The 21531-nt window shown below is 49.4% G+C and overlaps 2 protein-coding genes across 2 annotated transcripts in view; one reads left to right on the top strand and one right to left on the bottom strand.

Annotated features, from left to right (window-relative positions):
* The window catches only part of SLC26A11 (solute carrier family 26 member 11), a 93575-nt gene extending 91176 nt beyond the window's left edge, over positions 1–2399 (top strand). The window contains exon 17 of the mRNA XM_077251480.1: positions 1411–2399. Coding sequence (XP_077107595.1) covers positions 1411–1466 — 56 coding nt within the window. The 3' untranslated portion in view covers positions 1467–2399. The remainder of the gene's footprint in view (positions 1–1410) is intronic.
* Positions 1880–21531, bottom strand: part of LOC143765132 (intraflagellar transport protein 52 homolog) — a 254116-nt gene continuing 234464 nt past the window's right edge. The window contains exon 5 of the mRNA XM_077251486.1: positions 1880–2029. Within this exon, the coding sequence (XP_077107601.1) occupies positions 1994–2029 (36 nt within the window). The 3' untranslated portion in view covers positions 1880–1993. The remainder of the gene's footprint in view (positions 2030–21531) is intronic.

Here is a 21531-nt window from a genome sequence, read left to right on the forward strand (position 1 = left end):
TGTCCTGATTACGCCGATACCCCATATGTGGGGGTAAACCACTGTTTGGGCACACCTCGGGGCTTGGAATGCAGACTTTGATGGAATGGTTTGTGGGCGTCATGTCACGTTTGGAGACCCCCGGATGTTCCTAAACAGTAGAAACCCCCCAATTCTAACTCCAACCCTAACCCAAACACACCCCTAATCCTAACCCTACCCCTAATCCCAACTCTAATCCTAACCCTACCCCCAACCCTACCCTACCTCTAATCTCAACCCTACCCCTAATCCCAACCTTACCCTACACCCCTAATCCCCACTCCACCCCTAATCCCCACTCCTAACCCTACCCCTAATCCTATCTCTACCCCTAATCCCCCTAAGTTTAGCCCCATCCCTAACCCTAATGGGAAAACTGGCGCAGGGGGAGATCAGCGGGGCAGGGGGGAGATCAGCAGGGCAGGGGGAGATCAGCGTCACGGGGGGATCAGCGGGGCATGGGGGAGAGCAGCGTCGCAGGGAGGAGATCAGCGCAGCAGGGAGGAGATCACCGGAGCAGGAGGGGCTGAGGATATGCAGGAGGAGACGGAGCGCCGGCAACAGCAGCAGTGATCAGAGGGTGATCACCGGCGCAAGGGAGAGGGAGCGGAGGACGGGGGCGTGGAATTGGACGGCAGGGGGAGCAGAGGGGAGTACTTGGCGGCGGTGATGACGGCGGCGATCCAGGTGAGTATGTGGCAGGGCAGCATGCAGGCACCTCGCTGTTCAGCTTCCACGGACACCATGAACCTGGACAGCGAGGCAGCAATCGCTCACTTCGCCCCTCCACATCTGAATGGAGAGATAGCTAACCCCTTCCCGACCATGTGACTCTATCTATTGGAATCTAGTCCATGTTTGCAAAGTACATACAATGTTCAAGGTTGGAAATACATAGCAAAAAAAACATAGGAGGAACCTGGGTAACTGAGAGTAACTGAGAAATGTTGGGTTTTTTTGCATTTTGTTTTTATAAGCCCTGCATTTAAAAGTATAAATAAATGGATTATTACTAGTGATGAGCGAATATACTTGTTGCTCTGGTGGTCTCCGAGTATTTGTTAGTGTTTGGAGAATTATTTTTCGTTGCTTCAGCTGCATGACTTACAGCTACTAGCCAGCTTGATTACATGTGGGGATTCCCTAGCAACCAGGCAACCCCCACATGTACTCAGGCTGGCTAGCAGCTGTAAATCATGCAGCTGAGTAAAAAAAAAACAATCTCCGAACACTGACAAATACTTGGAGATACTCGCTCATCACTAATATTACTTGTTCTGCATGATTATCTTTTTGACACTCCATCTGTGCACATATTAAAAGATGTAATTGAGGATTATTAACAACACCAAGTTCTGCAGATCATGTTTATTTGTCTTACATTCACAGCAAATGATCTATACAACAATGAAAGCATAGAGCCCTTACTCAACAATGCTCCCTAAGTTTCAACCGAGGTGAGAAAGTCCTAACAAGTGTTTCCCTGGTTATGACGGAAGTGGAGTACGCAGTTCGGGGTCTTAATCCAATTTCACTTGGTTATGGTAATTCCTTTCCATCCCATTGAGCTGAAGTATTGAAGAAATGTTGGGAAAAAAAGAACAAACGCGGACTGCAGTGAAATGATTGGTGGCCACATGAATGACTTTCTACAGAACTGGGTTCTGAAAAACACAAAGAACATACAGCCTGATAACTATGTAAATACAGAAATGTGCCATATTGAAAAATTGTCTTAAAGACTTGATCTTGTCACTTTTAAATAAAGGTTTTTTTATTTTTCACAAATAAATATAGTTTCAGGAAGTTTTTAATAAATCAATACGGCAGAGAAATATGTACTAGAATTTGTAATGCATCTTACCATATACAAGTGCTACGTTCTCTTCCTAAGTGCCATTTTTTTCCTTCCATTCACCTCCTAAACTTATCTTTCACTTGAAAACTGGTAAATTAGGGATGGACTGCCTGTTCACTGAGGGATTAGATTACAGCTTCTTATTAAAGTCTATTGAAAAGGGTGAGAGGAATACAGTGAACGAGAGGCAGAACAGGTGTAAATTTAAAGTAAATTTTTCTTGATTTTTAAAACATTTTACAGAAAAGAAAAACATGATATCCAAAGCAGACCATTTAAACCCTAAGTTCCCTACCCCACAAACTCACCCTTTCAAACACCAGTCATACTCGACCAGAACCCAAATTACAGTACACATAGAAATATAAAGTCTGAAACACCTACAGTATGTCTTTTCATACTTTTGTGAGGACCTGCTAACCAGCATTCAGTCCAGACATATTATAGAGTATCTTTATCACAACATTAAACAACAATAATTAATAGTCCCAATCCTTCCAAGGAGACCAAAGTTTGTCAAAATATGCACTTCTTTTGGAATAAACCCTTTTTTCAACCAAGGTAAGAGATTTCACGTTTGGTGTATTCCCCGCGGGGTGGAAGTTGCTCTGAAATACAATTTTTAGCAATAAAATTCCTGGTGGCGAAAAACAGGCGTGCAATAGCAATTTTTTCCCATCTAGGTCAGCTGCTTTCTAGTGTTTATCTCATTCCAGTGTTAGATTCACAGCTACGCTGCTCAGTTCTCCTGTATAATGTCTTTCATACTGCTTCTGAGGAAATGCTATAGAGATGGGATGGCTGGAATCCCTTATCTATCTGGACTGTGTATGGAAGACATCATAGCAGCTATACTTCACCCACTAGCTAAGAGAAAACTGAATTTTAGCGATAGAGCCTGCATATGGGAAAACTGGTGAAAATGCAGGACACGAGTCATATAAAGTTCAGAAATAGTGTTATTCCTCATCTACCCACATACAGAACAAAGTATACTGAAAGTCACCTATAATGACAGGTACATTTTAACATCACACCCATAAGTTGTATCTCATTGTCAATGAGTCTTTAGTCTGCAGTGTGATTCCTATAAGTGTGTCCTAGAAATGTGAAGATTAATTTTAGAATTAAAACCAGAAGGATGTATACAGACTGTGCCCTGCTATCTGCCACCATTGCACTCTAACCAGCATGTCTATTCTTCCTACAGGTATGTTCATGCACCCAGCTCTCCAGCCTGCTCTCTTGCCTTGTTTGTCTATGAAGTGCACATAGCACATCACCCAACTTTCCACACAGACTTTCCTCTGCTCCTAGCATTCACATGGTATGTTCATGTACCCAGCTCTCCAGCCTGCTCTCCTGCCTTGTCTGTCTATGAAGTGCACATAGTACATCACCCAACTTTCCACACAGGCTTTTCTCTGCTCCTAGCATTCACATGGTATGCCTTTCAGCTAACCCCAGCTTACCCTGTTATTTATGACCTTGTTTACTCAATGCTTGATTGTATGCATCTGGTCCACCCTTAATTCTCTGACCAAGATGAGCAGAGACCACTCCTCTCTGCTTCACACCTGAATGCACTTAGTTGTACATATATTGCATAGCACAAGTCTGCAGTGTGATTCCTAGAAGTGTGTCCTAGAAGTGTGAAGATTAATTTTAGAATTAAAACCAGAATTGAACTGAAGGTAACTGGCCAGTCACTGTAAACAATGTTTCTGTTTGTTTTCACTTTCACCCCTATAATCCTTCACTTTCTGCAAACTCCCCTAATCTCTACTCCTAGTAAAGAACTGTTCATCTCCACTTCAATCCTCCCCATCCATTTCACCTCCTCCTCAGAACTGTTCCTTAACATACAATCCTCTGTCTCCAAGCACAGACAGCCCCCTCATGCCCTCTCCTGCTCCCACCTACTAACACTTTTTCTGCTCCTTCTCACTGCTGGTGATATCTCTCCAAATCCTGGCCCTCCTCACCACATCCCTACAGTCAGTTCTACCTCCCACCCACGCTCCATCACAAATTTCCGTAACCTCTCTAACCTTATACCCATTGGCCCAGCCCCCACTTCCCCAGTCCCACTAACAGGAGCTCTGTGGAGCGCTCGCTCTGTTCTGCAACAAGCTTTCCTACATCCATGATCTTTTTGTTACTACCAAACTTTCCTTCCTCGCCATCACTGAAACCTGGCTCACCCCTTCTGACACAGCCTCTCCTGCTGCACTTTCGTATGGTGGCTTCCACCTTTCTCATACACCCCGCCCCAGCAGCAAGCATGGCGGAGGAGTTGGTTTTCTCCTGTCAGATAATTGCTCCTTCACCCCAATCCCACTGCCACCCTGTTACCCTCCCTTCCTTTGAGGTGCACTCTGTGCGCATCTATGCTCCCACCAACCTCCAACTGGCTGTGATTTACCGCCCTCCAGGGCCAGCCACCACCTTCTTTTACCATTTCACCACCTGGCTACTTCATTTCCTTTCTGCGGACATCCCCACTATCATCATGGGCGACTTCAACATACCGATTCACAATTCCCTCTCAGCTGCCACTAAACTTCTATCTCTCACTTCCTCCTTCGGCCTCACTCAATGGTCTTCTGCAGCCACTCACAAAGATGGTCACACATTGGACCTCATCTTCATCTACGTCCTTCTACAGAACCTAATAATTGTATGATACAATATTGTTCTGCTCCAGGAAGACATCCAGGCCTCTCTTGAACCCCTTGACTGAGTTCGCCATCACCACCTCCTCAGGCAAGCAATTCCAGATTCTCACTGCCCTAACAGTAAAGAATCCTCTTCTATGTTGGTGGAAAAACCTTCTCTCCTCCAGACGCAAAGAATGCCCCCTGGTGCCCATCACCTTCCTTGGTATAAACAGATCCTCAGCGAGATATTTGTATTGTCCCCTTATATACTTATACATGGTTATTAGATCGCCCCTCAGTCGTCTTTTTTCTAGACTAAATAATCCCAATTTCGCTAAATATCTGGGTATTGTAGTTCTCCCATCCCCTTTATTAATTTTGTTGCCCTCCTTTGTACTCTCTCTAGTTCCATTATATCCTTCCTGAGCACCGGTGCCCAAAACTGGACACAGTACTCCATGTGCGGTCTAACTAGGGATTTGTACAGAGGCAGTATAATGCTCTCATCATGTGTATCCAGACCTCTTTTAATGCACCCCATGATCCTGTTTGCCTTGGCAGCTGCTGCCTGGCACTGGCTGCTCCAGGTAAGTTTATCATTATCTAAGATCCCCAAGTCCTTCTCCCTGTCTGATTTACCCAGTGGTTTCCCGTTCAGTGTGTAATGGTGATATTGATTCCTTCTTCCCATGTGTATAACCTTACATTTATCATTGTTAAACCTCATCTGCCACCTTTCAGCCCAAGTTTCCAGCTTATCCAGATCCATCTGTAGCAGAATACTATCTTCTCTTGTATTAACTGCTTTACATAGTTTTGTATCATCTGCAAATATCAATATTTTACTGTGTAAACCTACCAGAAGATTGAGAACATCAGACAGTTTTAGTCGACAAACCCCAGAGCCCTTCCTCCCAACTACCCAGCCCTCCACCTCCAAAACCAACTTCTCCACCATTACAGAAGATCGACTCTCCACTCTACTCTCAAGAACGCATCTCACCACCTGTGCACTTGACCCGATCCCTTCCCACTTCATCCCAAACCTCGCCAGTCTTCATCCCAACTCTAAGGCTAGGTTCACATTGCGTTAATGTGTGCATGCTAACGGACAGCGTTGCACGGCGAAAATGTCGCAATTAACGCCGTGCAACGGGTCCGTTAGCGCACCCATTGACTGCAATGTGAAGTTTCCCTGTAGCGCATCGCTAGCGCGTGCCTTTTTTCAGCCTGCGCTAGTGATGTGCCGTTCTTCTGCTTGCAGCGTCCGCGGCGCGCCCGAGGTCCGTTCCCCGCTCTCGCAGGGGAACCGCTGTGCTCTGCTTTCACTTTACGGCCGGCAGTCAGTCAGTGCGGGAAGCAGACGGCAAGGGACCTGACGGACACCGGAATGTGAGTATGTACTGTTTTTTTTTCTTTTACATTTACGATGGTAACCAGGGTAAACATCGGGTTACTAAGCGCGGCCCTGCGCTTAGTAACCCGATGTTTACCCTGGTTACCCGGGGACCTCGGCATCGTTGGTCGCTGGAGAGCTGTCTGTGTGACAGCTCCCCAGCGACCACACAACAACTTACCAACGATCACGGCCAGGTCGTATCGCTGGTCGTGATCGTTGGTAAATCGTTTTGTGTAACGGTACCCTAACTGCGACCGGTTTCCTGCTCCCACAGCAGCATGATATCATTCTGATGCTCTAGTCTGCAGTGACATTTTAGTTCTACAGCTTTTTGATAATTTTTTTCCCAAACTGGGCTGCCTACTCAAAATGCATTCTTACTAGGGCTTTATAAAGAGGTAAAATACTTTATTTTGTAGAAGCCATGTTTTTCCTAATACAGGACAGATTGTAGGCATTTGGGGCATCAGACTGGCATTCCATGCTATAAATTAGTGTCACCTCACTCCTGTACTGCCTATTTCAATCCCCATGTGACACCTGTCTGATGCCAGTTAATGCATTGTAATATTGCTCCTTGTACATTTAATTCTGATTGACATGCTGAAATCTGACCTTGCTTTTTTAACCACTTCCTTGCTGATTAATCTCTTGGATGCCTTGTTGAAATTGACTCTGGATTGTATCACATATCTGTTACCTTTCTTCTATTCCTGATCCCCTAAACTCCTCAGCCATCCTCCTGACTATGTCACTGTTCAATGTTTTGGTCAATGTCTCAACCTCTACATATACATTTTAGATATACATGTGTTAGGTGTCGAGTTCCTGCCGCTGCACAGGGGGAATCTCGAACCATGTCCGCTGCGGTCTCCCATTCGCCTCTTCCACGGCTACCTTCTGCACGGGCCTTGGCGGCGTTGTTTATTAAACACGTTTTCCGCCTACACGGTATGCCAGACAAATTTGTCAGTGACCGGAGTCCCCAGTTTGCGTCTCGGTTCTGGAGAGAGCTTTGTCGTCTATTCAGCATCGAGCTGAATCTCTATCAGCATACCATCCCGAGACGAATGGGTTGGTAGAGAGGGCCAACCAGACCCTGGTCACATACCTGCGACATTTTGTTTCAGCCGGGCAGGATGACTGGGCATCCTTGCTACCGTTGGCGGAGTTCACGCTGAACAACGCCGTAGCCGACTCCACTGGGCAGACCCCATTCCTCCTTAACTACGGCCAGTATCCGCGGTTACAGTGCCCATGCCCGTGTCTTCCACCGACTCCAGGGTGGCAGACTGGGCTGTGGAGGCATGTGACATTTGGGACAGCACACAGGATGCCATCCTGGCCTCCAAGGAGAGAATGAGGGTCTCCGCCGACCCTCCGACGTTTGCTCCTGGCAACTTAGTGTGGCTCTCCGCCCGTTATATCAGGCTGCGAGTTGAGTCCACTAAGTTTGCGCCTCGCTAATTAGGCCCCTTCAAGGTTCTGGAACAGGTTAACTCTGTGGTCTATCATCTGGCCCTTCCTCCTTGCCTGGGTATCACAGACACCTTTCATGTCTCGCTCCTAAAGCCCGTTCACGTCCCGTTTTTTGTCATCTGCCGGGACATCGGGTTCCTCCACGGACGAGTACGAGGTGAACGCTACCGTGGGGTGTAAGGTGGTACGTGGCAAAAAATTCTATTTGGTGGATTGGAAGGGTCATGGCCCAGAGGACAGGTCCTGGGAACCTGATGAGCACATTCAGGCTCCGCAGCTTATTCCTTCGAGCATAGCAAGGCCCAAGGAAGGGGGCAATGTTAGGTGTTGAGTTCCTGCCGCTGCACAGGGGGAATCTCGAACCATGTCCGCTGCGGTCTCCCATTCTCCTCCAGCTGCAGTGGAACCTGCTCAGCAGAGACATCGATCCCAGCATCTGGCTCAAGTTGATACTGTGCACTTGGTTACTGCTGCCTTTCCAGGCTCAGCCCTTGTAACCAGCACTGATCAGTGGCGAGCAGACGTTCCAGGGACTATGCCCTGTTTTTCCCCTACTGAGCATGCCCACGGGTCGACCTCTCATTGAAGGTCGGGGGTCACATGCTCAGGTCCTGTAGTGGCTCCTATTGGATCACTAGGAAGGTGCTGGAGAGCTACAACTATAAATGGTTCACATGGCCATGTGCTAGTATAAATCACTTATTGTGTGTGTGTGTGTGGATGTATGTATGCATGTTCTGGTGAAAGCTCCAAATTATTCCCATCCCTAGTGTTGATGAATGCTCGCGAATGTTGGAGCTGTCTAGCGCCAGTTAGTGCCATCCAGCACCAGGCACAATCTATAGCGTCTATCAGCAGCGTTAGCCAGTGCAGCACCGTGCGCAACCAGTGCGCTTACCTGTCCCTAGTTAGGGAGTTTAGTGGTGTTCGCCAGAGCGGCCCAGTGCGCTAAATCTATTTTTAGTTTACTCCTGACACCACTGTCGCAGTGTCGAGCATAAGAGGTCTTGAGGGACTCTGACCCTGAGTCTTGGGGCAGAGTCCTGTGACTCCTTGCTTGCTCTCTCTGTGCGGTATCGTGGCCCTGTGACGCAACAGGGTTCACTTCCTTCATACCGGGTGAAGCTAACCCATGTGTGTCTTCTCTTAATACCGCCATATAGTCCTCCATTACCGAGCAGCAGGTGTCTTCTCTGCACGGTGGACCCCGGACTGCGAACGCATCTTCTAACGCCTCTTATTTATATTTGGTGCGTTCCGCCAGTCCTAACAACATGATTAGAAAATACTCTTGACCTATAATGTACTTAGAAGATTAAAGAAGTAATACATCATGATGAAGATTGTCTATTACAACCCTATTATTTTACAATATCACCAAAAAGGTCCATATCACTGATAAATAATAATAATAATAATCTTTATTTTTATATAGCGCTAACATATTCTGCAGCGCTTTACAGTTTGCACACATTATCATCACTGTCCCCGATGAGGCTCACAATCTAAATTCCCTATCAGTAAGTCTTTGGAATGTGGGAGGAAACCGGAGTACCCGGAGGAAACCCACGCAAACACGGAGAGAACATACAAACTCTTTGCAGATGGTGTCCTTGGTGGGATTAGAACCCAGGACTCCAGCGCTGCAAGGCTGCTGTGCTAACCACTGCGCCACCGTGCCGCCCTGATGATTTGGTTTAAAAACCTAAATAATAGTAAATAACTTCATTTTTGGTCATTACTGTGGTTCAGCACAAGAAATGTATTACAATTCCAGTCTACTCTTAGTTATTATTCCTAAATTAAAAACTAATAGATAAAACACACCTAGTAAAATATATATATACGGGCAGCACGGTAGCGCAGTGGTTAGCACTACAGCCTTGCAGCACTGGAGTCCTGGGTTCAAACCCCACCAAGGACAACATCTGCAAAGAGTTTGTATGTTCTCTCTGTGTTTGCGTGGGCTTCCTCCGGTTTCCTCCCACATTCCAAAGACATACAAATAGGGAATTTAGATTGTGAGCCCCGTTGGGGACAGTGATGGTAAAGTGCTGGGGAATATGTTAGCGCTATATAAAAATAAAGATTATTATTATATACTAGATGGCAGCCCGATTCTAAAGAATCGGGAGTCTAGAATCCATATATACTTTATTTATTCAAATGTAAGAATAATACAATTAATAAATAATAGTAAGAAAGAACAAAAAATGGCTGCACTCACCAGCTCTTGACAATTCTTGTTATTTAAGGTACAGTTACACAGGATCCATGAACATGCTTATGAGGGGAGTGATGAAAGACATCAGACAACAACTTTGCGTGTTGTGGCAAATGCCACAACAACGGTTCTTTGCTTAAGAACAATAATGTAAATAATAAATAATATGTATCAATAACTATGTATATTGGTATGTTCTATGACATTTTAAAATATTTCATTATTATGTGGAAAAGCTCTTAGTACCCATACTGGCGCATACTTGTGTGCCCATCAGGTATTTTCACAGTAAAATTTTCACAGGTGGGGCCCCTCGTCCTCCGATTTGGTGGGCGGGGACCCTCAGCCTCCGATTGGGTGGGCGGGGACCCTCGGCCTCCAATTTGGTGGGCGGGGACCTTCGGCCTCCGATTTGGTGGGCGGGGACCCTCGGCCTCCGATTTGGTGGGTGGGGACCCTCGGCCTCCGATTTGGTGGGCGGGGACCCTCGACCTCCGATTTGGTGGGCGGGGACCCTCGGCCTCCGCTTTGGTGGGCGGGGCCCCTCGGCCTCCGATTTGGTGGGCGGGTCCCTCTGCCTCCGATTTGGTGGGCGGGGACCCTCGGTCTCCGCTTTGGTTGGCGGGGCCCCACGGCCTCCGATTTGGTGGGCGGCGTCCCTCTGCCTCGGTGGGCGGGGCCGCTCGGCCTTCGATTTGGTGGGCGGGGCTCCTCGGCCTCCGATTTGGTTGGTGGGGCCCCTCGGCCTCCGATTTGGTGGGTGGGGCCCCTTATCCTCCGATTTGGTGGGCGGGGACCCTCGGCCTCCGATTTGGTGGGCGGGGCCCCTCGGCCTCCGATTTGGTGGGCGGGGCCCCTCGGCCTCCGATTTGGTTGGCGGGGCCCCTCGGCCTCCGATTTGGTGGGCGGGACCCTTGGCCTCCGATTTGGTGGGCGGGGCCCCTCGGCCTCCGATTTGGTTGGTGGGGCCCCTCGGCCTCCGATTTGGTGGGCGGGGACCCTCGGCCTCCGATTTGGTGGGCGGGGAACCTCGGCCTCCGATTTGGTGGGCGGGGACCCTCGGCCTCCGATTTGTTGGGCGGGGACCCTCGGCCTCCGATTTGGTGGGTGGGGACCCTCGGCCTCCGATGTGGTGGGCGGGGCCCCTCGGCCTCCGCTTTGGTGGGCGGGGCCGCTCGGCCTTCGATTTGGTGGGCGGGGCTCCTCGGCCTCCGATTTGGTTGGCGGGGCCCCTCAGCCTCCGATTTGGTGGGCGGGGCCCCTCGGCCTCCGATTTGGTGGGCGGGGACTCTCGGCCTCCGATTTGGTGGGCGGGGACCCTCGGCCTCCGATTTGGTGGGTGGGGACCCTCGGCCTCCGATTTGGTGGGCGGGGACCCTCGGCCTCCGATTTGGTGGTCGGGGACCCTCGGCCTCCGCTTTGGTGGGCGGGGCCCCTCGGCCTCCGATTTGGTGGGTGGGGTCCCTCTGCCTCCGATTTGGTGTGCGGGGACCCTCGGCCTCCGCTTTGGTGGGCGGGGCCCCTCGGCCTTTGATTTGGTGGGCGGGGCCCCTCGGCCTCCGATTTGGTTGGTGTGGACCCTCGGCCTCCGATTTGGTGGGCGGGGACCCTCGGCCTCCGATTTGGTGGGCGGGGACCCTCGGCCTCCGATTTTGTGGGCGGGGACCCTCGGCCTCCGATTTGGTGGGCGGGGACCCTCGGCCTCCGATCTGGTGGGCGGGGACCCTCGGCCTCCGATCTGGTGGGCGGGGACCCTCGGCCTCCGATTTGGTGGGCGGGGCCCCTCGGCCTCCGATGTGGTGGGCGGGGCCCCTCGGCCTCCGCTTTGGTGGGCGGGGCCAGGCCCCTCGGCCTCCGATTTGGAGGGCGGGGACCCCCGGCCTCCGATTTGGTGGGCGGGGACCCTCGGCCTCCGATTTGGTGGGCGGGGACCCTCGGCCTCCGATTTGGTGAGCGGGGACCCTCGGCCTCCGATTTGGTAGGCGGGGTCCCTCGGCCTCCGTTTTGGTGGGCGGGGACCCTCGGCCTCCAATTTGGTGGGCGGGGACCCTCGGCCTCCGATTTGGTGGGCGGGGACCCTCGGCCTCCGATTTGGTGGGCGGGGACCCTCGGCCTCCGATGTGGTGGGCGGGGACCCTCGGCCTCTGATGTGGTGGTCGGGGCCCCTCGGCCTCCGATTTGGTTGGCGGGGCCCCTCGGCCTCCGATTTGGTGTGTGCTCTGCCTGGGGCCACTGTGCTCTGCCTGGGGCCCCATATGCTGCCTGGGGCCCCTGTGCTCTGCCTGGGGCCCCATATGCTGCCTGGGGCCCCTGTGCTCTGCCTGGGGCCCCTGTGCTCTGCCTGGGGCCCCATGTTCTGCCTGGGGCCCCTGTGCTCTGCTTGGGGCCACTGTGCTCTGCCTGGGGCCCCATGTTCTGCCTGGGGCCACTGTGCTCTGCCTGGGGCCCCATAAGCTGCCTGGGGCCCCTGTGCTCTGCCTGGGACCACTGTGCTCTGCCTGGGGCCCCATATGCTGCCTGGGGCCCCTGTGCTCTGCCTGGGGCCACTGTGCTCTGTCTGGGGCCCCATATGCTGCCTGGGGCCACTGTGCTCTGCCTGGGGCCCCATATGCTGCCTGGGGCCCCTGTGCTCTGCCTGGGGCCCCTGTGCTCTGCCTGGGGCCCCATATGCTGCCTGGGGCCCCTGTGCTCTGCCTGGGGCCCCTGTGCTCTGCCTGGGGCCCCATGTTCTGCCTGGGGCCCCTGTGCTCTGCCTGGGGCCACTGTGCTCTGCCTGGGGCCCCATATGCTGCCTGGGGCCCCTGTGCTCTGCCTGGGGCCCCATATGCTGCCTGGGGCCCTTGTGCTCTTCCTGGGTCCCCTGTGCTCTGCCTGGGGCCCCATATGCTGCCTGGGGCCCCTGTGCTCTGCCTGGGGCCCCATGTTCTGCCTGGGTCCCCTGTGCTCTGCCTGGGGCCACTGTGCTCTGCCTGGGGCCCCATATGCTGCCTGGGGCCCCTGTGCTCTGCCTGGGGCCCCATATGCTGCCTGGGGCCCCTGTGCTCTGCCTGGGGCCCCATATGCTGCCTGGGGCCCTGTGCTCTGCCTGGGACCACTGTGCTCTGCCTGGGGCCCCATATGCTGCCTGGGGCCCCTGTGCTCTGCCTGGGTGTAGGACACTGGTGACGTCACTTATCTCCGGACATTACCTCCGGACATTACCTCCGGACATTAGCTCCGGACATTAGCTCCGGACATTATCTCCGGACATTATCTCCGGACATTAGCTCCCGACAAAGCCACGGAAGTTGGCACAAATTGCAGGAAGTAGTATTCTAGGCAATTATATATTAGATATAAAACAATCAGCCTCCTCTATCTGTCCATTCCATCTCCAAAAGAGGTGTGTTTTTGCCAATTTAGCAAAAAGAAGTTTCCTCCATTTTCTCATAATTACTGAAACCTTGAATTGATGTAATCTATGTCTTCAGGACTCCTCTAGCCTGTGAACTGGGTGTTATTAAGGTTACATAACAGATTTCTATATTTTTAAAGACTGTCAACATTTATCAAATCTGGCCATAAAGCAGGAAATGCATCAAACTAAAAACATATCTAGAATTTCCCTGAAAACTCATCAGTAGGGTTGAGCGACTTTTACTTTTTTGGGGTCGAGTCGGGTTTTGCGAAACCCGACTTTGTCAAAAGTCGAGTCGAGTGAAATCGGCCGATCTTCTTGCAAAGTCGGGGTCGTGTATCGGCCGAAACACGAAACCTAATGCAAGTCAATGGGGAAGCATAGTCGGCAGTGAGTGGAGGCCAGTAAAACACCTACAGTGCCCATTTTAATGGCAAAAACATCCATTCTTGTTACTGAAGCTTGTCAATATTAATTTACTTTATAATAATAGTTAGGCATTGGAAATTGGGGGTCATTTGGCTAAAGTTGTGGGGGGTAGGGCTGGTTAAAGTTTTTAGTGGGCCCAGGAAACGTGGACTACGTCACAGCGGTGGAGCAGGGAGAGGTAAGTATTTCAACGTTGTAAATAATTAATTAAATCCGCGCAGAAAACCCAATATGAATGTAAGTATTTAAGTTTTTACTAGAAAAAATGAGGAATATTGAATACACAACACTGAATGATAATCAGCACAGTAATAAAGTGGGCCAAATGAAGTTCAAAATTGGTAACAGGAGTAAACAGGCGGCACTGCTTTGTTCAGTGGAGGAGAACACCAAGGAGCGGCAGACACCGTTACTAGGCCCCAACCAAAGTAGTAGGCTAACTGCAGTGTGACATTAAAAAATACTCAATGAGAGCCTGAAGGTTGAAGCTCAGACAAGGAAACCTGGAGAAGAACACCAAGGAGGAGGAGAACACCAAGGAGTGGCAGACACCGTTACTAGGCCCCAACCCAAGTAGTAGGCCAACTGCAGTGTGACATTAAAAAATACTCAATGAGAGCCTGAATGTTGAAGCTCAGCTTTTTCAGTGGAGGACAACACCAGGGAGCGGCAGACACCGTTACTAGGCCCCAACCAAAGTAGTAGGCCAACTGCAGTGTGACATTAAAAAATACTCAATGAGAGCCTGAAGGTTGAAGCTCAGACAAGGAAACCTGGAGAAGAGCACCAAGGAGGAGGAGAACACCAAGGAGCGGCAGACACTGTTACTAGGCCCCAACCCAAGTAGTAGGCCAACTGCAGTGTGACATTAAAAAATACTCAATGAGAGCCTGAAGGTTGAAGCTCAGCTTTTTCAGTGGAGGACAGCGTGATTTAGTGGCGCAGACAGACAAAGGTAGTATGTGTTAACTAAAAAAGTTGGCTCTATGCAGTTTTAAATTGGTTACAGGAGTACACAGGCAGCATTGGTGTGGTCAGTGGAGGACAATTGGAAGGAGGGACCGCAGACAGACTTCCTAGGCCTAAAATAATAACATAGGCTCTATGCAGCATAAATTTGGCAACAGGGGTACACAGGCAGCATTGGTGTGGTCAGTGGAGGACAATTGGAAGGAGGGACCGCAGACAGACTTCCTAGGCCTAAAATAATAACTTAGGCTCTATGCAGCATAAATTTGGCAACAGGGGTACACAGGCAGCATTGGTGTGGTCAGTGGAGGACAATTGGAAGGAGGGACCGCAGACAGACTTCCTAGGCCTAAAATAATAACATAGGCTCTATGCAGCATAAATTTGGCAACAGGGGTACACAGGCAGCATTGGTGTGGTCAGTGGAGGACAATTGGAAGGAGTGTCTGACATAGTAAGTACTCCGAGTCCCAAAACCTAAATGTATCCAAAACAAACATAACCCCCCCCCCCCCCAAAAAAAAGGGTGGCATACTTAGGTACAGGGGTGTGCTCCTATGCTGACTTTCAGACATTGTAATTTGGTAGTAAAAGTATTTACTGGTGCAAATGTAGGACAGGGCCCCTGACTATTTTAACAAGCATCATACCTGTCAAGAAACTGTTATTGTCTGTGCCAGGCATGGAAGGATTTCAGCGCCTATACTAAACAGTGGTGGAGCAGCGACAGATAATTTAGCAAGTGGTAGAGCACTGTTTGACCTTGGGGGGGGGGGGGCACTCTCTCCTGGCCGGCGGTACAAGCCCAGGGCCCCTCATGTTACAACGGTGTGTCTGACGTGGGGTGCGTGCCACCACCGCCAGAGACACTTCATTGTACTATGAGGGACCCAGTGCCAGTCCCGTCGACCAAAAGTGGGCACACGCACCTCTTCAGACAAACGGCACTCTGATGGGTGCTTGCGACAAGTGGCGAGACCACGGCCCCGTGGGGGGAGTTAGTGCATTTAGGGAGGTGAAAACATGTATTCTGGACAAACAGCAGCTGCAAATTAAGAGATTGGAACAGTCAGTAACACCAGTCCCAAAGCAAGACCTTTTTACAGGAAAGCTAGGTGTCAGCCGGGAAAGGTGGGGCAGAATAATTTTAAATCCATGAGTGGTTCATTTTTATGAAGGTTAGCTCATCAACATTTTGGGTAGCCAGACGAGTCCTTTTTTCGGTCAGTATTGAACCAGCAGCACTGAATACTCTTTCTGATAGCACACTAGCTGCTGGGCAAGCAAGCTCCTGCAATGCATATTCAGCCAATTCAGGCCACGTGTCTATTTTGGTTGCCCAGTAATCAAAGGGGAATGACGGTTGAGGGAGAACATCGGTAATGGAGGAAAAATAGTTAGTAACCATACTGGACAAATGTTGTCTCCTGTCACTTTGAATGGATGCTGCTGTACCTGTCGTGTCTGCGGTCATTGCGAAATCACTCCACAACCTGGTCAGAAAACCCCTCTGTCCTACGCCACTTCTGATCTGTGCACCACTAACACCTCTGCCCTGTTGCCCCCTGCGGCTCGTGTGAGAACCATCACCGGCGCTGTGTGCTGGGAATGCCTGCATCAAACGGTCTACAAGAGTAGCTTGTTTGGTTGCCAATATCTGTTTGAGGTTCTCATGTGGCATGATATTTTGCAATTTGCCTTTATAGCGAGGATCAAGGAGGCAGGCCAACCAATAATCGTCATCTGTCATCATTTTTAAAATGCGTGGGTCCCTTTTGAGGATACGCAAGGCATAATCCGCCATGTGGGCCAATGTTCCAGTTGTCAAGTCAGTGCTTATGCTGGGTTGAGGAGCACTTTCTGGCAAATCCACTTCACTTGTCTCCCTCAAAAACCCAGAACCTGGCCTTGCACCGCCAGCAGTTTCTATTGCCCCCTGAGAAGCTTCCTCATCCAACAAATAGTCATCCCCATCATCCTCCTCGTCCTCCTGCTCTTCGCCCGCCACCTCGTCCTGTAGACTTCCCTGCAGACAATGGCTGACTGTCATCAAGGCTTCCCTCGTCCTCGGCTGCAGACGCCTGTTCTTTTATGTGCGTCAAACTTTGCATCAGCAGACGCATTAGGGGGATGCTCATGCTTATTACGGTGTTGTCTGCACTAACCAGCCGTGTGCATTCCTCAAAACACTGAAGGACTTGACACAGGTCTTGGAGCTTCGACCACTACACAGCTGACAACTCCATGTCTGCCATCCAACTGCCTGCCCGTGTATGTGTATCCTCCCACAAATACATAACAGCACGCCTCTGTTCGCACAGTCTATGAAGCATGTGCAGTGTGGAGTTCCACCTTGTTGCAACGTCGATGATTAGGCGATGCTGGGGAAGGTTCAAAGACCGCTGATGGTTCTGCGTACGGCTGGAGTGTATGGGCGAACGGCGGATGTGAGAGCAAAGTCTGCGCACTTTCAGCAGCAGGTCGGGTTAACCCGGATAACTTTTCAGGAAGCACTGCACCACCAGGTTTAAGGTGTGAGCCAGGCAAGGAATGTGTTTCAGTTGTGAAAGGGCTATGGCAGCCATAAAATTCCTTCCGTTATCACTCACTACCTTGCCTGCCTCAAGATGTACAGTGCCCAGCCATGACCGAGTTTCTTGCTGCAAGAACTCTGACAGAACTTCCGCGGTGTGTCTGTTGCCAATACAGCCTGCTGACGCTTGCCACTAGCTGTTCCATAATTGGACACCTCGTGTGCAACAGTGGCAGCTGCAGATGGAGTGGTCGTGCGACTGCGGTCTGTGGACGAGCTCTTGCTTCTGCTGGAAGACGAGGAGGAGGAGGGGGGACGAATGCCTACAGCCAACTGTTTCCTAGACCGTGGGCTAGGCAGAACTGTCCCAATATTACTGTCCCCTGTGGACCCTGCATCCACCACATTAACCCAGTGTGCCGTGATGGAGACGTAACGCCCCTGGCCATGCCTACTGGTCCATGCATCTGTTGTCAGGTGCACCTTTCTACTCACAGATTGCCTGAGCGCATGGGCAATGCGGTCTTTTACATGCTGGTGGAGGGCTGGGATGGCTTTTCTCGAAAAGAAGTGTCGACTGGGTAGCTCGTAGCGTGGTACAGCGTAGTCCATCAGGGCTTTGAAAGCTTCGGTTTCAACTAACCGGTAGGGCATCATCTCTAATGAGATTAGTCTAGCAATGTGGGCGTTCAAACCCTGTGTACGCGGATGCGAGGATGAGTACTTCCTTTTCCTAATGAGAGTCTCATGTAGGGTGAGCTGGACTGGAGAGCTGCATACGGTGGAACTAGCGGGGGTGCCGGTAGACATGGGTGACTGAGAGAGGGTTGGTGACGGTATTCTTGATGGTGCCTTACATACAGTTTTTCCGACCACGAACCTGGTGATTCCCTGACTGCTTTGGCCTTGAGACGAAACCGCCACATTACCTGCAGGTGGTGTGGTAAACGGCGGGCTTACAGTGAGGGAAGGGATGTCACCTTGCTGATTAGCTTCATTGTGAGAGGGTGCTACAACATTAAGGGACGTTTGGTAGTGTGTCCAGGCTTGCAAGTGCATGGTGGTTAAATGTCGATGCATGCAACTTGTATTTAAATTTTTAACATTCTGACCTCTGCTGAAGGTCCTGGAGCATTTCTTACAGATGACTTTGCGCTGATCATTGGGATCTTGGTTAAAAAAATTCCACACTGCACTCTTCCTATCGGATACCTTTTCAGGCATTGCACACTGAGCTACTTGAACCTGATGGCCACGCTGTCCTACAACTGGTTTTGGTTTTGCCACACGTTTTTGGCCAGATATGGGCCTGCCAGATGGAACCTGTTGCGATGTTGATGTCTGCTGCGGCTCCTCCTCCTCCGCTTCAGAGCTACTGCCGCCTGCACCCTGTTCCCCCAATGGCTGCCAATTGGGGTCAACAACTGGGTCATCTATGACCTCCTCTTCTATGTTCTGTGCACCTTCCTCTGGGTCACCGTGTAAGCCGGTGCTATAGCGTTCGTGACGGAGATCCATAGTCTCCTCGGGGTCAGATTCTGGATCAGTACACTGCGAGGGCAATGTTCTGATCTGAGTCAAAGGAACAGCATTATAATCTGGCTGTGCATCTGTGCACTCCATGTCCGATTCATCTTGTAATGGGCATGGCCTGTTAACAATTTCACTTTCGAACCCAGGCACGGTATGTGTAAAGAGCTCCATGGAGTAACCAGTTGTGTCGCCTGACGCATCCTTCACTGTTGTTCTGGGTGAAGGACGCAAGGAAGCGACTTGTTCCTGAGCGGGAGCATCCACTGACGACACACTGCTCTGACATTTGGCACTTTCCGAGGAGGAGGAGAAAGAGGTAGAGGCAGAGTCAGCAATGAAAACCAATACTTGTTCCTGCTGCTCCGGCTTCAAAAGCGGTTTTCCTACTCCCAGAAAAGGGAGCCTTCGAGGCCTTGTGTAGCCAGACGATGACGCTGGCTCAACAACTCGAGACTTAGGGGCTATATTGCTTTTCCCACGACCACCTGATGCTCCACGACCACCACCACTAACATCATTACCAGCTGGCAATGAATGCCCACGGCCACGACCTCTTCCACCAGACTTCCTCATTATTGGAAAAATGTAATCAAACTAACAACTGTTATGTGGTCCAGTAAAACCAGGAAGAAGGTGTACGTGAACTGGTTGTGAATTTAAATCTCCCTTTTTTATGTGTGGGAGAATCCAGGGAAAAATCAGGCCCACTGTATTACACAACAACACAGTTTGGTTGGCAGAAAGAGGCTGGCAGATATGGCACTAACAAGAGTGACGCAGATAAAAACACTGGCAATAGAAATGTCCCTATTTATGTGTGGGAGAATCCAGGGAAAAATCAGGCCCACTGTGTTACACAACAACACAGTTTGATTGGCAGAAAGAGGCTCGCAGATATGGCAGTAACAGGAGTGACACAGATAAAAACACTGGCAATAGAAATGTCCCTATTTATGTGTGGGAGAATCCAGGGAAAAATCAGGCCCACTGTATTACACAACAACACAGTTTGATTAGCAGAAAGAGGCTGGCAGATATGGCACTAGCCGGACTGACGCAGATGCACCCACTGGCAATAGAAATGTCCCTCTTTTTTTGGATATGGGAGACAAGGGATTGAATCAGGCCCACTATATCACGGTATAGTTCCTGTGGCACAAAATGACTGACAGATACCACAGACAGCACTCGCACAGATTTGGCAAGATTATTATCCCTTTATTTTATTTTTTTGGGGGGATATGTGAGACAAGTGATTTAATCCGGCCCACTGTTATACAGTAGGTTTTCTGTGGCAGAAAATGAAAAAAAAAAAAAGATGCCACACACACGACTGGCACTAATGCAGATTTGCCAATCTTAATCTCTCACTTTTATTTTTTTTCTGGGAGAATTGGGAAGAAATCAGGCATACAGTTATACAGTAGGTTTTCTGTGGCAGAAAAACAAACACAGATGCCACACACAGGACTGGCACTAATGCAGATTTGCCAATCTTAATCTCCCACTTTTATTTTTTTTCTGGGAGAATTAGTAAGAAATCAGGCCCACTGCTACACAGTAGGTTTTCTGTGGCAGAAAATTAAAAAAAAAAGATGCCACACACAGGACTGGCACTAATGCAGATTTGCCAATCTTAATCTCCCACTTTTATTTTTTTTTCTGGGAGAATTAGTAAGAAATCAGCCCCACTGCTACACAGTAGGTTTTCTGTGGCAGAAAATTAAAAAAAAAAAGATGCCACACACAGGACAGGCACTAATGCAGATTTGTCAATCTTAATCTCCCACTTTTATTTTTTTTTTCTGGGAGAATTAGGAAGAAATCAGGCCCACTGCTACACAGTAGGTTTTCTGTGGCAGAAAAAAAAAAAGATGCCACACACTGGACTGGCACTAATGCTGATTTGCCAATCTTAATCTCCCACTTTTATTTTTTTTTCTGGGAGAATTAGGAAGAAATCAGCCCCACTGCTACACAGTAGGTTTTCTGTGGCGGAAAATTAAAAAAAAAAAATGCCACACACACGACTGACACTAATGCAGATTTGCCAATCTTAATCTCCCACTTTTATTTTTTTTTCTGGGAGAATTAGGAAGACATCAGCCCCACTGCTACACAGTAGGTTTTCTGTGGCAGAAAATTAAAAGAAAAAAATGCCACACACACGACTGGCACTAATGCAGATTTGCCAATCTTAATCTCCCACTTTTTTTTTTTTTTCTGGGAGAATTAGGAAGAAATCAGCCCCACTGCTACACAGTAGGTTTTCTGTGGCAGAAAATTAAAAAAAAAAATGCCACACACGACTGGCACTAATGCAGATTTCCCAATCTTAATCTCCCACTTTTATTTTATTTTTTTTGGAAGAATTAGTAAGAAATCAGGCCCACTGCTACACAGTAGGTTTTCTGTGGCAGAAATAAAAAAAAAAAAGATGCCACACACAGGACTGGCACTAATGCAGATTTGTCAATCTAAATCTCCCACTTTTATTTTTTTTTTCTGGAAGAATTAGTAAGAAATCAGGCCCACTGCTACACAGTAGGTTTTCTGTGGCAGAAATAAAAAAAAAAAAGATGCCACACACAGGACTGGCACTAATGCAGATTTGTCAATCTTAATCTCCCACTTTTATTTTTTTTTTCTGGGAGAATTAGGAAGAAATCAGGCCCACTGCTACACAGTAGGTTTTCTGTGGCAGAAAAAAAAAAAGATGCCACACACTGGACTGGCACTAATGCTGATTTGCCAATCTTTTGCCAACTGCTGCACACAAAAGTCAAAAGTGTGGACAAACAAACAAGATAGCTGTGCAGAGATGAAGGAGCAACAGGATTTGTGCTTTGAAAAAAGCAGTTGGTTTGCACAGCGGCGTACACACAGCAACGCAGCTATCAGGGAGCCTTATAACCTACAGAGCTGTTGCACAGAAATCGAGCCTCCACTGTCCCAAAAAGAAAAGGTGGTGTTGGACAGTGGAAATCGCTACAGCACAAGCGGTTTGGGGCTTTATGTACCCTGCCTAA

The sequence above is a fragment of the Ranitomeya variabilis genome, chromosome 4, assembly GCF_051348905.1.
Source record: "Ranitomeya variabilis isolate aRanVar5 chromosome 4, aRanVar5.hap1, whole genome shotgun sequence".
Classification (NCBI taxonomy): Eukaryota; Metazoa; Chordata; class Amphibia; order Anura; family Dendrobatidae; genus Ranitomeya; species Ranitomeya variabilis.